This window comes from Patella vulgata, chromosome 4 (genome assembly GCF_932274485.2).
Source record: "Patella vulgata chromosome 4, xgPatVulg1.2, whole genome shotgun sequence".
Lineage (NCBI taxonomy): Eukaryota > Metazoa > Mollusca > Gastropoda > Patellidae > Patella > Patella vulgata.
Window position 1 is genome coordinate 78,938,797 of NC_065882.2, and position 16,535 is coordinate 78,955,331.

General features: G+C 34.0%; 2 protein-coding genes across 4 annotated transcripts in view; one reads left to right on the top strand and one right to left on the bottom strand.

The window, feature by feature from the left end:
* Positions 1–972, bottom strand: part of LOC126819350 (dynein axonemal intermediate chain 4) — a 37,608-nt gene extending 36,636 nt beyond the window's left edge. For both annotated transcript variants that reach the window (XM_050547340.2, XM_050547339.2), the window contains exon 1: positions 832–972. In XM_050547340.2, the coding sequence (XP_050403297.1) occupies positions 832–869 (38 nt within the window). In that variant the 5' untranslated portion in view covers positions 870–972. The remainder of the gene's footprint in view (positions 1–831) is intronic.
* A 339-nt stretch (positions 973–1,311) lies between these two features.
* LOC126819359 (mesoderm induction early response protein 1) lies at positions 1,312–15,658 on the top strand. 2 transcript variants are annotated; one of them, XM_050547360.2, is made up of 11 exons: positions 1,312–1,333; positions 1,657–1,684; positions 3,188–3,315; positions 5,296–5,539; positions 6,032–6,132; positions 7,618–7,687; positions 9,045–9,110; positions 9,689–9,786; positions 10,356–10,532; positions 10,670–10,797; positions 11,354–15,657. In XM_050547360.2, the coding sequence occupies exons 1-11, from the start codon at positions 1,328–1,330 to the stop codon at positions 11,838–11,840; spliced, it is 1,533 nt and encodes a 510-aa protein (XP_050403317.1). In that variant the 5' UTR covers positions 1,312–1,327; the 3' UTR covers positions 11,841–15,657. The 2 variants fall into 2 exon arrangements, with proteins under 2 accessions (XP_050403317.1, XP_050403318.1); XM_050547361.1 differs by lacking the exons at positions 1,312–1,333; positions 1,657–1,684 and adding an exon at positions 2,831–2,925 and having other exon boundaries at positions 11,354–15,658.
* Positions 15,659–16,535: the final 877 nt, after the last annotated feature.

Sequence of the window (16,535 nt, forward strand, 5' to 3'; positions counted from 1 at the left end):
AGAGATTTTTTTATTTGTTTATGATGGGAATTATTTGACATTGCAACTTAAAGGAGCTAAATCGCTAATATTTGGGACCTAGAAATTGACAAAAATGGGTCGCAACGCATATAATCATGTAATATGAATGTATATAAACTGATTTACATTCAATTGTTACTGTTTTTACTGTAATTTCTAATCAGTTATGTTCGGCGAAATACGCCAGAAGTCTCATGTGAATGGCAATCTTTAGCGTCAGTTTTTTCCAGTCTACACCGATGGTATTTATTGCGCATGCTCTCCAGATAAGAATATAGCGTCACCATTTGACATGACTTGTGGAATATGTCTAGCCCTGTTCTTTGAGTCCCCTGTTCCAAATGGCGCTGAAACGCATTATGCCGATTTTATGGTACACGATTCGTGTACCAATGGTAAAATGTTTATTTTGTCTTGAATATTGGATATCAGAAGCCCACCTTTTGAGTTTTCCCTGTAAGATCACAAGATCAATGTTGATTTGAATTGACAAATAATTTGTGTTTTCAATGTCGAAAATCTTTGATGATATTGAGTTAGATCTAGAGACTTAGCTACTTTAATAGATTAGATTTTATTAAAAAAAACCCAAAAAACTGGAGATGACAACAAGATTAGTAGTTGTGTGAGTTTTATAACAGTTTATTGCTCAGATTTAGAGGAAATTGAAATAGCCAATTTTTATAAATTTGAGACTGGATAGAGAACGGAGAACACAAATGACTGTCAGAATATGATTGATGACCAATGTCAATTGTCAATAATATTATTACCACTGGTCCAGCTGAAGAACTTTTGTCAATAACTTACGGAGCATTTAAATGCTTCTTGTTTTTACTTGTTGACATCGTGTATGGTTTACTGTCTTTTCTGTGTATGTTGTTCAGCAAAATTAATGAAATTCATCAAACTTATCGCTCAAGAAATCTTCCCTGGACCTTTCACCAAGAGTTATCGTCCATTAGTAATCTAAATGGTTACTTGGGGCAACGAGCACTGGTTGTTACCTGTCACATGATTGGCGGACATAATATGGGCTTAAAATCCCTTTTTGCTCAGTTCGAATTTGTTCCTGCTTCACAGCGCAAGTAGAGCATATCAGTGCGAACGAACAATCACTGGTGATTGAACTTACACAAATAACTAACATTTATATTGTTTAAAAAATATATTAAACCAATTTGTAAATATTTATCTAATTTTGTCACAGCCAATCAAAATGGCTGTTTTTGAGAGGTATTTCCCCTCTTTTTCGACCCCAGCCTCGTTTTGGTTATCGTTTACGTATCCCATAATTTCATGAAAAATGGAGGTTTGTGTTATCCCTTTCAGATCATTTGATGGAATTTCTTGAATAGGCTATTGTACAACTTGATTATTTTAAAATAGGTGATAGATTTATGTGTATAGTTACCCCGTACATATTTATTGTGAATTTTGTTTTGTTGCATGCCAATTGGACTAAGTTAAGTCGCTTTTTATTTCGAAGATTTTTAGACGGGAAATTTGACATGACTGACGGCTCGAGGAAAAATGGTCCAAGGGTTGTTTTACCGCGAAACAACATAAATACGGTTAGATGGGACATTTTAGCGAAATATTATAAATATTTATAATTCAAAATTTCTATTACAGGGTGCTGGAAGCGGATCAAGTAGCCCTGGTGAGCGCATTTTACATACTAATGAAGAAACTTCCGCGCGCCCTAGCTTATGCAAATTAGGTCAACCTAGCTGGGATAGCCCAATGTGAAGCTTATGATTGGAGGTTGGGGAAACTCCAAAAATTCACGTTTTTCTGTCATTTTTGAAGCTTCAAAAATTTGTATTAGGAAAAACATTTTCCATCCCGTTTTCATTACTACTTTACATGTTAAGGATTTTGATCTAATCTTTATATCAACTTCAACTTGTTATTTATTTTGACAGATGATTTGAACAAAATTGAAATTAGACAATTTACTTGTTCGCGTTTTTCAATTATTCTGACAGAGAGGAGGCATTTTTGGACTTTAGAATTATTTATTTCCTATATTTTAAATCATGTGTTTTATAAATAAGTTTACAGAACATTAGTTAAAGTGCATTTGAATAAGCTTCAAAGAAATTTAAAAAGAATAAACATAAGTAAATTAGACTTTGGACAAAGATCTAAAAGTTTAGAATAGGCTATTTAATAAATTTAAGTTTACAATGTTCAAGTAATTTAAACTTTGACCATTTGACCAAGATCCCAAAACTTAGAATAGGTTACTGGTATTTAATAAATTTTAAGTTTAGTACTGTATATATATTTAAGCTTATTAGATAAAACTCTGCTTTTGTATTTTTTTCCTGTGTTTTTACTTTAAACTTTCATTTTATCTTTAGTTCAATTTGATTTTTAGCAGTTTTAATTATTTTTTTTTTTTTTATATCGTACAATATGCCTAGGGTTATAAATGAAAGGTCCCAATACTATGAGTGACTATGACATGTATTATTTGTCTTAGATGCATTTTATTTTATTTAGAAACAGGGTTGGATGGCGTGTGTGCGCTGTATCATAAGGCCTGACATTCGAATCCATGGTTGAACGTGGCAAGGAGTAGGGTCTCCTAACCAACCTCGTGGGTTTTTTCTGGGACCTCCAGATTCCTCCCACTGCTAAAGACCCCTACGCGCAGGCGAATTATTGAAATAAAATAGAACATAATTTTAGTCCCCAAATGACCTAGTTTGTGTCGAGTGGACATTAAACCCCATTTCTCTCTCTATTTAGAAACTTATACAAGAAGACCGGTAACTATTGGCCCATGTAGCCTATCAAGTATTAGTCTATTTCAATCAATTATTATAGTGTTTTGTAGGCTATGTGCGTGTCAGAAAAATGGTTTTGTAACAATTTAAGAAAAAGTTTTAAATGGTTAGTTAAATCTTTACAAAATTTAATGTTACTTTCCTTGGTTTATCCACAGACTCTTGTCACTGCACATGTAAGTAGTATTGATAAATGCCATAACTTGTGCTATGACTTTTCTCTGTAGTAAATTGATAAATGTTATGACTTACGTATGATATGACTTGTCCAAAGGGGTCATTTGATTGTTTCAACATCGACAAGCTACCATGGCTTTGTCATAATACAATATAAACCATGTTTAAGTTGATCTCTGTGTTTATTTTAGATACAGATCGTGACTTTGATCCGTCGGCTGATATGTTAGTTCATGACTTTGATGACGAACAAACTCTTGAAGAAGAAGAAAATATGAGTGGTGACAGTTGTTCAAACGAGCTCAATGATTTGGAAAAGGTGAAGTACCATACCTGATTAATTAGAATCAATTTTTACAAACAATAAAATGTGGTGATTACTGAATGTTTACATTTGTATCCATTTCAGATGGCCTAAATTTGTCACTAAATAAGTTTTTCTGCAATATTCTGCTATGGAATGGTTTATTAAGCATAATAAATTTCGCACGTTATGACGTAATGTACAGTCGTGGGTATCACTTGTTCCTTTAGGAACTGTCTCTGATCGGACGATGTCCGCTGACAGTTCCGATCCGTCCCTATATAGCTGCAATATTGAAATACCTCTCTTCTCCACCTATGTTCTAAAGCTGTTTTGGAATCCTTATCTTCTACATGTATTTTTCACCGTGATTCTTCTTTGTTTGCCAAAGGAATCACATCTTGCCACAGCTGACACAATTTATAATAATTCAATACTATTTTCAAGTAAAATTTTGCATTAAAAACACACACAAAATATGATTATAAATATTATTATAAATTTGTGTCTGATAAACATCTAAAGGGACGGCAATACCCAACGAAAAAATTGACCCAGAATTAGATGACTGGCTCCATAAATAATCACTTGGAATCAATCTTTTCTGTTAGTAATTTGAAATGAACTGTACCATTGTCGATTATTTTCTCTGAGATTAACAAAATAGTCCACATAGTAATTTTTAAATGAGAATTTATTAACTTCCTAATTTTATCGAACCCTACTGATTTAAGCTTGTCATCCAAATCTTGTAGTCACTGTCTTGAGATTTTTGAGGTGAACTTTTGGGATGTTGTGACATGTTATTGTTATGTAGGAGCCGCTAACTGTATCAGTAAAACCGATATCTGATACTTAAAGATACATTATGGGAGATTCGATAACGAGTTGGCAGTTCTCACTATAATAGTTGAAAACTAGATAATGTAAAGGCAATTTGCTGAAAATTTCATTCAAATTGATCCACTATGAACGGAGAACTAAGCGATTGAAATTTCCGCCTAGCCTCGATCATCATTACTAAAGTCAGTACGATAAACAGCATAGTCTCGATTATCCATTTAATCGTTAAATCGTGAAGGAAAGTCATGCAGTAAATCGACTCATAATCCTCTAAAGATCGCAGGCTAGCGATGCCATCTAGAGTTGATTATGATCTGGATAGGTTAATTAATGTCTAATTAATAATTTAGATAATATTTCAGGCCTAAAGAAAGACCTGCAATAGACAGATTTAGCTCTTGCATAATGTATGTTTAAGCTTATAAAACTATCACTAAATATAGTTAAAGGGCCAATCTGTATTATATTTTGGAGAATAAAACTGCTTATTTTTGTGTGAAAAGCCCTTGAAATCCCCTACGTTAGGGCCTAGCAACTAATTCAATATACATGATTTGTTTTCAAGTGGAAATTTGGAAATATCCCAAGCTGTATTATACGGTGTCTGGATAAAAACCAAAATTTTATTTTATAAAAATAACATGTAGGTGAATTTTGCCTTTCGTTATCAAGTTCAAGACGTGGGTAAAGCACTGTATAAACATCTAAAGGGACAGCAATATGCTATCAGGTCACCCAACGAAAAAATTGACCCGGAATCTAAAAGGGGTTACATTTCCGGATAAGCTCCTTGATCTCTCAGATTTGTGCATTTTCAACCTCTTCTCCCATCAAATTTCGTAGATACCGGTATGTTGAATTGGATGCTTGTCCGATTTTTTAAAATAAAGTTACTTGACCTCAAAGGGACAGACATGTGGGGGTGGCCAAATGGTTAGCACGTGTGCACTGTATCATAAGGTCTGTCATTGAGTCAACTGGCGTGGTTTCGATTCCCCGGTTGTACGTGGCAAGAAGTAGGCTGCTCTTTAACAGTGGGCAATCAAGACCTTTGGTCCTGGTTAAAATCGTCAATGTACATGTACATGTAGGGGAGGGGGGAACTACTCTTAACCGGTGGACAATTTTGATGTTTTTAATTTTTTGTTGCAGGAGGGGGAGATGCCAATAGAAGATTTATTGGCTATTTATGGTTACAGTGAAAACCAAGACAATCAGGATAATACACGTTCTAGTAGTGAAGAGGAGATTCTCAGTAATCATGATTTAACTTTAGATAAAGATGAAATCGCTCGAGATGTGTTAAAAAACAATAGTGATGACGATGACAAAGAGACGACTGTTACTGATTTATTAGAAAGCGTGACGTCCTCCCACACTCCGCGTCTTCTTAGATGTAAGTATACATTTCTATTCAGTGTCCATTTTGGAAAAGATATTTTCTTGGTACATTGGGTCACCGAATGATCTAAGGTGTGCTCTCTAGATTATAAAGTCTGTTATTGAGTCAAGTGGCATGGTTTCGATTCCTAGCTTGTATGTGACAATGAGTATGGCTGCCTGTCCAACCTCATGGATTTTCTCCTAAAGATATCTATGCACTAGCGTATTTTTAAAATAAAATTGAACCACGTATTAGTCCCGAAATGACCTACTTTGTGTCGAGTGGAAGTTAAACCCCATTTGTGTCTATCCCTTGTCTGGTGGTCCCATCTTTTGGAACACAAGAACTCTTAGAACTTTTAATGAAGGTAGAGTGTTCGAACTTGGTGTAGATGTTCATTAGATGAATGCCTTGACTGTGTTTGATGTGGGTTCAGCAGAGATAAGCAAATTGAATTTGAGACGATAATTCTGTCTCTCTAATAAATGTAACCTGTATTTTCAGCTAAAGTTCCTCATCGCAGTAGTGTACATGATGATGATGATGTCACAGATTCCGAAGATGACGTTGATTATCATCCAATAGCTGAAGAAGATTGGAAAAAGGTGAGCAAGAATACAATTTTTCTTCAAAGACATTTTAGACTGAATTTAAATAGACCTATTATAGGTATAGTCTGATAGCCAATCACAAATCCCTCATTCGGTATAAATCGTATTATAACTTTTATTGAGGGGCCAATCTTGGTTATATTTTGGAGAATACAACTACTTAAGGCAGGACACTACCTAAGAATTTTACATTGATAACAGAAACTTGCCATTTAGTGTAATATTAGTATATGATGTCCCAAATCAGATTTGATAATTTGAGCGCAAAATGTTTATTTGTTGTCATGGAAATGGTGGCCATATTGGATTTTTTATATATTCACGGTGGCTATGGTTAGGAAATCAAAATCTTCAACAATTTTATTGAAACAAACTATTTGTGATTTGGAATAACATATATAGGCATTAAAGAGTGCAATAAGGCATAAATTTTACTATTTGAATGTTAATAAAGAACATTATGCATCCCACATAAAACAAGTGGGTGTGGCCGAATACACCACTAAAAGGATTTTGTACAATAAAATGTGCAAATGTATAACAAACACTTTGAAAATCACCTTATTGCAAACAGTAGCTATAGCACTAATCGTATTCCAAAGATGAGACCATTATCTCTCATAGATTTTGAGAATTTGGTTTTCTAAGACCTGATATGGGTGAAAAATTGAGTACGGAAAAAAGCAAGTTAAAAGTTAAAAATTTGATTTACCTATACAAATGACTAAATATTTAACACTTTATAATATAAAGGCTGGACACGACTTGAAAAATCAACAAATTTTAACTATTTTGGGCAATTTTAGCTGATATCAAAATTTGACAGATCAATCTATACAGAGTGTTTTATAAGGTAGTGTCCTGCCTTAATTTTGTGTTAAAGCTCTTAAATCCTCTACCTTAGGGCCGAGCAACTAACTCAATATATTTGATACATTTTCAAACAACTTAAACCCGTCAGTCTTCATCTGGAAATGGAGACCAGTCTCCCAAGCTGTATTATAAAAACCAGACTTTCATTTGATAAAAATAACGTGTAGGTGAAATTTACCTTTCGTTATCAAATACAGAACGTTTCGAGGGTCATGCACTGTATATAGACCCCAAAAGGAATGGCAATAAATTATCGGGTCACCCAACGAAAAAATTGATCCGAAATCTTAAAAGGGTTACGTGTCAGGATAAGTGGTTTTGACGTTCGCGTCCAAGTGACTCAATATTTTAAGCTGAAATTTTGAGACAAAGTACACGGACACAGACTTTTATTTCTGAGACTGTGTTAAAATCGGGATGGTCCCTTTAAAGACTAATAATACAAGTTTTGTTTTCAGTATTTCAGACTAATACAAGCTTTGTTTTCAGTATTTCAGACTAGTACAAGTTTTATTCATTATTATTATAATGTCTATTACAGACTAATACAAGTTTTATTACAGACTATTCAACTTTTATTCAGTATTTATATAACACTATTTATAGACTATACAAGTTGGTGGAGATTATCAGGTTAAAGTACCAGAAGGTTTATGTAAATATGGAGATGCACCAGGTATGTTATTATACAATGTTTTATTTATCATGCAGGATTATCCGTAATCTATGATATTAAAAACACGAATTAGACTTTAATATTGGTCCATTTCAAAGGGGGAGGGGGGTGGATGGCCGAATGGTTAGCACGTGCGTGCTGTATCATACGACCTGTCATTGAGTCAACTAGCGTGGTTTCGAATCCCCGGTTGTACGTGACAAGGAGTAGGGTCGCCTGTCCAACCTCGTGGGTTTTCTCCGAGTCCTCCGGTTTCCTCCCACTGCTAAAGACCCCTACGCGCAAGCGAATTATTGAAATAAAATTAAAAACCATATGTTAGTCCTGAAATGACCTAGTTTGTGTCGAGTGGACGTTAAACCCCATTTCTCTCTCTCTCTCCCCATTTCATTCAATATTGATATCTAACCGTGAAAATATGGGATCCTAATATCCATTACTTAAAGACACAGTGAACATTTTGAAATTAATGCGACATCATTTTCTTTAGGCGTTGAGCGTCATTTGAAATGATATGCTTTGATGAGAGTGGAAAAACTATGGGGCAAAAGTGAAATGTCAAACCATACTCCCGATTCAGTCCGAACTAACCAGACGCAAACGACTTGCCATTCAATTCAGATTGCTCAAATACTTCGCCGAACATAACTGATTAGAAATTAATATAAATAATTGAATGTAAATAAGTTTAATAGCATTTATACAACATTAATATATTGTATTTTATTCTCATTTTGTCCATTTAAAGGGGATCACGTGGCTAAGTGGGTAAGACGCTAGCTCGCTAGCCTGGAGGTCGGGTGTTCGATCCCTGCATTGGTCGAGAAAGTTCATCCAGATTTTCCGGCGTGGTTCTCCCTTGTCAGTGATGCAGGACGGAGGGGCTGACAAGGAAAGCTGCCTAGTCGTTCGGATGGGACGAAAAACCGAGGTCCCGTGTACACATTGGCGTGCACGTAAAAGATCCCTTGGCAGTTGGAATTCGATATAAGAGTAGGCCGTAGTGCCGCTGTCCGGGCAAAATTTCCCTCATAGCACACTGTATGGCGTATGCCTGTCTTCATTAGCCCAGGTTAGGAGCAGAACAGTAGGACATTAAACTCCATTTCATTTCATTTCATTTTGTCCATTTAAATCTGGGCCCTTATTCACGAAAACTTAAACTAATTTACAACCGAAATTTTAAGAAATACTTCAACTTCATTGGATATATGCAAATTGATTTTACTGGTCAGCCAATCGAATTGCAGTATTTCTTAAAATTTCGATTGTATCTTAGTTTAAGTTTTCGTGAATAAGGGCCCTGTATAACATTTCATTTCACCACTTCACCAATCAGTTTTATTTTATATGACAGCCTATGAAAATGAAGATAGATTATTATGGGATCCTAGTAAACTTGACGGTGATAAAGATAATATAAGTAAGTTTGACGTATTATTGAAGAAGATATTAATGTCGATAAGAAATTATGTACTGACTTCTGGAGTTTTGCAATATATATTGAACGGTTAGCCCAGTCAGGGCAGAAAAGATGTAAATCGGCCTATTGCAGGTCTTTCTTTGGGCCTGAAATGTTCTATAAATTATTAATTAGACATTTATTAGCATGACAAGACCATAATCAATTCCTGATGCCATCTGATGCTTCCGATTTTCATTACATTTGAATCCTATTTGCTGTTCAACAGCATTGATGGCTAAACCAAAAATGGAAAATCAAGATTTTTATTATTATTATTGTTACAGTGGTAACAATGATAATCAAGGCTACAATGTTATAATGAGTATTTCTCGGCTTAGAGTGAAGTAATTTGACTGAAATTTTCAGCATATTCCAGTTACATTATCTGTTATCTAACTATTATAGTGAGAACTGTCCGCCCTTTATCTAATCTCCCGTAATCTATCTTTAAGTTAGATGCTACATGAATGAAGTTTTTGTAGTGATTTAAAAATGTTGAGGATTAACTTACTGGAATTTATGTAATTATATTTCAGTTGAAACATATTTAAAAGAAGTGCAAAAGGAGAATTTAGCCACAGCAACTGGTGTTAATTCTATACCAACAGGTGTACATATTAAAGATGATGAACAGGTAATTATTCTGCTTTCTAATTTTATAAGTTCATTCAGTTTTATCCTGTGTTATTATTATCAAGAGGGGGGGTTGGATGGCCGAATGGTTAGCATGTGCGCACTGTATCATAAGGCCTGTCATTGAGTCAACTGGCGGTGTTTCGAATCCCTAGTTGTACGTGACAAGGAGTAGGGTCGCCTGTCCAACCTCGTGGGTTTTCTCCGGGTCCTCCGGTTTCCTCCCACTGCTAAAGACCCCTACGCGCAAGCGAATTATTGAAATAAAATTAAACCATATGTTAGTCCTGAAATGACCTAGTTTGTGTCGAGTGGACGTTAAACCCCATTTCTCTCTCTCTCTTTCTTGTATGTGCATGCCAATGTGTACACAAGACCTCAGTTTTTGTCCGATCCCAATGACAATAAAATTAACCATCTGTTAGTCCCAAAATGACCTAGTTTGTGTTGAGTGGGCGTTAAGCCCCATCTAACTCTCTCTGTCATGGCTGAATGACTGACATTGTCTATGACAGCATGTACTTTATTTGTAGACTTGTTTAAGATAGATTTGTTTGTTTTATATTACAGGCTTTATATTTATTATTACAATGCGGTCATAACATGGATGAAGCTTTACGACGGAGAAAAATGTCAGCCGTAGCAACATCCGATCCAATGAGCTTATGGTCAGAGGAAGAATGTAGAAATTTTGAAAATGGCATCAGAACTTACGGAAAAAACTTTTATCTTATTCAACAAAACAAGGTGAGTTGAGTTCAAAATTTAAGATTAATGAAATCCATAATTTATTCTTTATAGAATAACATATACATTGGACTCGATGATCGTGATTTAATTAATAATTCTAGAAATTGTTTGTATTATACTGGTATATATTTTAGGTGAGAACGAGGTCGGTAGGTGAATTAGTTCAGTTTTATTATTTGTGGAAGAAAACAGAAAGACATGACGCCTTCGCTAATAAAACCCGATTAGAAAAAAGAAAATATGCATTACATCCTGGTGTAACGTAAGTACAGTTTACATATTATTCACTTTATTTCTATTGTAATTTACAATTTGTACAGGTGTCAGTGATGCAGGACGGAGGGGCTGACAAGGAAAGCTGTCTAGTCGTTCGGATGGGACGAAAAACCGAGGTCCCGTGTACACATTGGCGTGCACGTAAAAGATCCCTTGGCAGTTGGAATTCGATATAAGAGTAGGCCGTAGTGCCGCTGTCCGGGCAAAATTTCCCTCATAGCACACTGTATGGCGTATGCCTGTCTTCATTAGCCCAGGTTAGGAGCAGAACAGTAGGACGTTAAACTCCATTTCATTTCATTTCATTTCAAATTGTTAATTTATTACTTGGAGAAAGAAATCTGTCGGAAAATTAATAATGAAAAAACCCTATTCTGAAAAAATTGGTGGAGTTAGTCTGATCGTGTCAACAACGATTCTTGAAATCGTGTCACAAATGTCCAGTTTACTGTTCCAGGTACAGAAATTGTAATAATCAAAGCTTAAGTAGCTTGATGAATTATATTCTCTAATTCGGTTTAATTTTTTTTTTTTTTTTCCAGAGATTATATGGACCGTTTTCTAGATGACAGTACACCACCCCCTAGAGATAGGTCGGATAGTCCTTCTTTAAGTAGTCTGGTTTACGGGGAATTAAAACGATCTCATATAAAACAAGAAAATGAAACAAAGTCAGGTGGGGACGTAAACATTCATGTTACCGCGACGATTACAGCATCAACAAACTCAGACAATTCAATCTCCTCATTATCCCATAAAAGGTCTCAATCAAGTGAAACATTTGTGAACGGTACTTTAGAAAACGTAAATGTCAGTAGTGAACCTGTAGTTAAAAAAGTAAAAACTGAATCCAATGTTAGTGACTCAAAACATTCGTTTCCTGTTTCGCCGGCTGAGCATCCAGCTGATAGTTTACCAGTCGAGGCCACCATTGAAAATATATCAGCCCCGAATGTAGGTTCTCTTGATCTCCTGGTTCCGGAAAACGTACTTATTAATAAAGCAACCCCCGAAACAATAGCGCAGTGACGTGGTTAAACTGTTATATAAACTGTGCAATATACATGCATCTCGTCATTAAGTACAGAATCAAACATAAGACTTGAGTGATCAAAGCTGAAGATTTGTTCAAATACAGTTCCAGTATTTCGTCAATGTTATAATAGTGAATAATATCCAATCTTCCTCTAAAGGCCAGCGTTTTTTTGACAATTTTTTGTCTGCAAATTTGTGTTTTTATTGCGCTTTTCTACAGGCTTAAAAAAACAAAACAAATACCATACCGGGTAGGTGATATGTTAGTAGCATGGAAGATGGACGATGCAGCATAGTGTGTGCAGATGTTTAGATTTCATTATTCGTAATTAAAGTGAGTTATTTAATAATACGGATGTTATTAGTTAACAAACTGTCATCTTGCATGAGTGTTCTGATCCACTATCATAGTACCAGAATACCATGATCCATTTCATCATAGTTTTAGAATGGTTCAGTTATCTGCCATTAAACAACAGAGTGAGTTTGTATACTTATTCTCAATCACAAAGAAGTGCAGTGAGTTTGTATACTTATGCTCAATCACGAAGAAGTGCAGCGAGTTTGTATACTTAGTCTAAATCACAAAGAAGTGCAGTGAGTTTGTATACTTATTCTTAATCACCAAGAAGTGCAGTGAGTTTGTATACTTATTCTCAATCACGAAGAAGTGCAGTGAGTTGGTATACTTAGTCTAAATCACGAAGAAGTGATATTAATAATATTACAAAACTGACACAGTTATATGGGACAACAATCACTGGTTTATTATACACAAGCACAACGTTTCGATAAGTATTCTCTTATCGTTATCAAGCTTAACGTTGTGCTTATGTATAATAAACCAGTGATTGTTGTCCCATATAACTGTGTCAGTTTTGTTATGTTTCCAATTGCTAAATGCCACTAAAGGATTATATTAATAATATTAATTGTTTAAGTTGATGAATACAAGAGAAATATGTATAAATGTATATTTTTGTTTGAATTGTTAAGTTTTTGAAATCATATTTTCTACTTTTATTTTATGCCTATAATTAATGTGACATTTCATGATGTAAATCCATAATCATTCATATTATATTGAACTTCATTTATACTTGGGGGTGTGAGTTGGGATATCAAAATGAGTTGGAAGTCGCAAGTCTTTTATTATGTCAACTAAAACATTAAAATAGGCTAAATATATATTTTTAATGATATAACACACAAATGGTGGAAGTAGGGTTTTGACAAATACAGCAAACTAATTTTTTGTTTTATTTTTAGCCTATTTTGACATTTTTGTTTATCTATTTTAAACGATAAGTTGCAATATTCTTTAAATGGCATTTAGTAATGTTGCAATGTCCGACTCAATTTGCTGTCGTGGGTCACATACATAGATACAAGTGTATCTACAATGATTAACTGCCAATTAGAAGTGCATGTACTAAGTAGATATTAATAGTCCACTTTTCAAAATGGAAGGGATTGCTTTATCAGTCATATTTTCTGGGTTTATTCAAATTATTGCATGCTAAAATTTGGTTATTTAGTAAATTAAGTACCAATATATTTTGTTCTGAGATCAGTGATGTTCCATGGTGAGGAATGGGGAGATCGTGCTCCTCCATCCCAACTCGATACTTTTGAAAAGTTAGTTTCTTGTAATTACAATGTAGTTTAAAATATGTTGAGAAAACAAAAAGTGGAAAACAAAATTGCCATAGATTTATAGCCTGTTCAGACGCTTACGTTGAACTGATTTAAAAACCCAGGGGATTGTTAAACCAGTTTAACTTTGTTGCCTGATCGGTTTGGCGTAAAATAAAAACCTCAGCTCCAGCTCGCTTTGGGCATGCGCAGTATGCAGTAAGTAACATTCCTGGGAAAATGTCGGTCAGGCAGTGCGAGTGTTATCGAAAGCGTGCAAGAACCGAATAAAGAATGTGAAACTACCCATTAGTATGTTCTTTAAAGTATGTGTTTTGTTGTTACCCATTAGTACTTAACACTAAAATTCAACCGAAGAGGTCAGAATAGTTGAACCGGTTTGGCTTATAGTATGTGTGAACATAACTCGATCCTGTCTTAAAATCCCCGGTGATTTTGAACTGGTTTAAAGATAAGCGTCTGAATGGTGTATTAGTTGATCGACAACATTTCAGTCAGTTTTTATCAAGTAAAATAGATCATCTTGAGGATAAAACCGCTCGGAAATAAACAGTTGAAATATTCAGTAGAACGCACCTCGTCTGTTTCTAGTTCAATTATTAAATTTAGTTTTGTTTTTTTGAAGTGTGTTTTGGACAGTATTTACAGATACATGTGCTAGTCACTATCTTTAGTCCTTTTTTCCGAAAACATCTTAATATTTCATGGTTTAACCCATATTCATTATTTAAGAAAACGGAACCAAGATATCAATGATACATGTAGATAATTTCCTGCCTTAGATTCCATCAGGTTATAAAAATCCCATCAAAATAATTAACCCAACACGTATTGGGTTTCGATTCTCTGCTTGTACCTGACAAGGAGTAGGGTCACCTGTTCAACCTTGTGGGTTTACTCCAGGTTCCCTGGTTTCCTCCCACTGCTAAAGACACCTACGTGCAAGTGAATTATTGAAATAAAATTAAACCATATGTAGTTCCGAAATGACCCAGTTTGTGTCGAGTGGACATTAAACCCCATTTATCTCTCTCACAGTAGATTAGATGTCAAATTTTCAGTACAAACTGAATGAAATTATACAATTTTAAGACTGATATTCCGTTTAAAGTCCTTTTTTTGGAACCTTGTAATTTGTAATGGATTAAAAATAAATGATAATGAATGTTTGGTCCACTTCAAAATTTCAAATGGTCATCAGCAACTTTAAGTCAATTAGCCACATAATAGATGTATCTATGTTGAATTTAAAACAAACGCCACAGTTCTTTGGAAAACAATTAATATATTTTAATATTGAGCTACATGTATTATTCTCTTGTCATTTTCAAACACAAAAATACTAAGGTACATGTAGCTACAATTAAAATATAGTAATTTTTTTTCAATAGATCATTAGATTTGTTGTATTTATTTTAATAATAATAATCCATCTTGTACAGCTCTGGTACATTCAGTAAAACTGCTCAGTGGTGCACAGATTAATGTTTAAAATCACTTAAAACACTCCTTAAAATTTGAAAGTAGGAATCGGTTTAAAAGGCATATTAAAATAGTGTGTTTTGAGATTCGTCTTATAACTTGAGGCAGAATAACTTTGTTTAATGTAAAGTAGCAATTTGTGTTTAATTACTAAATGAAATGGTGTTTAAACCATACAGGTTATATTTGATGCTATTCATCTTGTATATTATTTCATCTGTGTACATGTATATAGAATATCTATTCAATATGAAATCATTGACATAGTGCTTTTTTTTAGTTTTATTTAGTTTATTAAGAGTTTATTTAGAGAGTAAGTTTCACAATTGTACCAAAAGAATATTAAAATTGTACATTGTATTTTTCTACTGTACAGTTGTTAATACACATTAGCGTAGTCTTTAGTTTAGTTCAGGTGTTTATACATGCAAGTCGGAATAAAATAGTTGTAGAAATCGTATTTACACGCATACACTAAAATCCATAAAATATTCATCTATTTAAATATATTTACTTACTTATTGTCTCAAGTACAGGTCAGCATTCTCTTTATACTGCGGTCAAATAAAAATTAAAATATTACTTAAAATTCAAAACATTAAATTTATCCATGTTTTGTTGTGATTTGAATCTGTCACAAAAATCTAGTTAAAGAAATAAACAAAGACAAAGATTTTTTTTTTTTTTTTTTTCCTCCGTTTGTTTTTGTATTATCCGTTTCCTAACTCTGTAAAATACTATTGAACTTTCAATGTTACAATTTGTCTTGAGAATATCACACCAAGACAGATTTATAGGGCAAGGAAAATAAGAGAAAAAGGGGTTAGGTTGGTGATTTTGGCATGAAAGAATATGGTCGGTCAGTAATGAACTGTAAACACAGGTATTTTGTTTTTTGGCCGAATAATAAAGAAAGGTGCATAAATGTACTAGAGGTACATGAAATTGAAATCCAATTAGAAAAAGTTATCTGTATTCCATGAGGTTAAAAAGTTATAAAATGTGAAATGTAAGCTCATGATATTTTTTGTTATATAAACTCCGTTTATCTAAATTTTATGATAACGTCTTTATTTTTTTACCAGCATTACATGTAAATTCAGTAACTGTGAAATATCAGGTGAAAGTTGCATGTTTAAAATATTTTTTTTTTTTTAAGTTAGTCCACCTACTAGTCCGAAAAACAATCAAGGCTATGTTCACAAACACTCAAATTTCTTTAAATCTATAGTTAAACTTTTAATACTTGTTGTACATGTTAGTATTTGAAGACATTTCAGTGTTTGTGAAATTACCCCTGATTATTATTATTAACTTTGTTTAGACCTATATGAAGGTCTGTACACACTATCAAATTCTTGGCAACATGTTGACCAACATATTAAATCCAACACTATGTTGATCAACGGTTGACAAGTGTATACACTGTAAAAAGTGCGTCAACATGTTGCCGAATGAATACGAATACAATTCCGGTTATCATGATTCAAAAATCGGCTGACTCACCTGAAGTCATGTGACATTGAGACAAAATTTAAAATGGACTCAAAT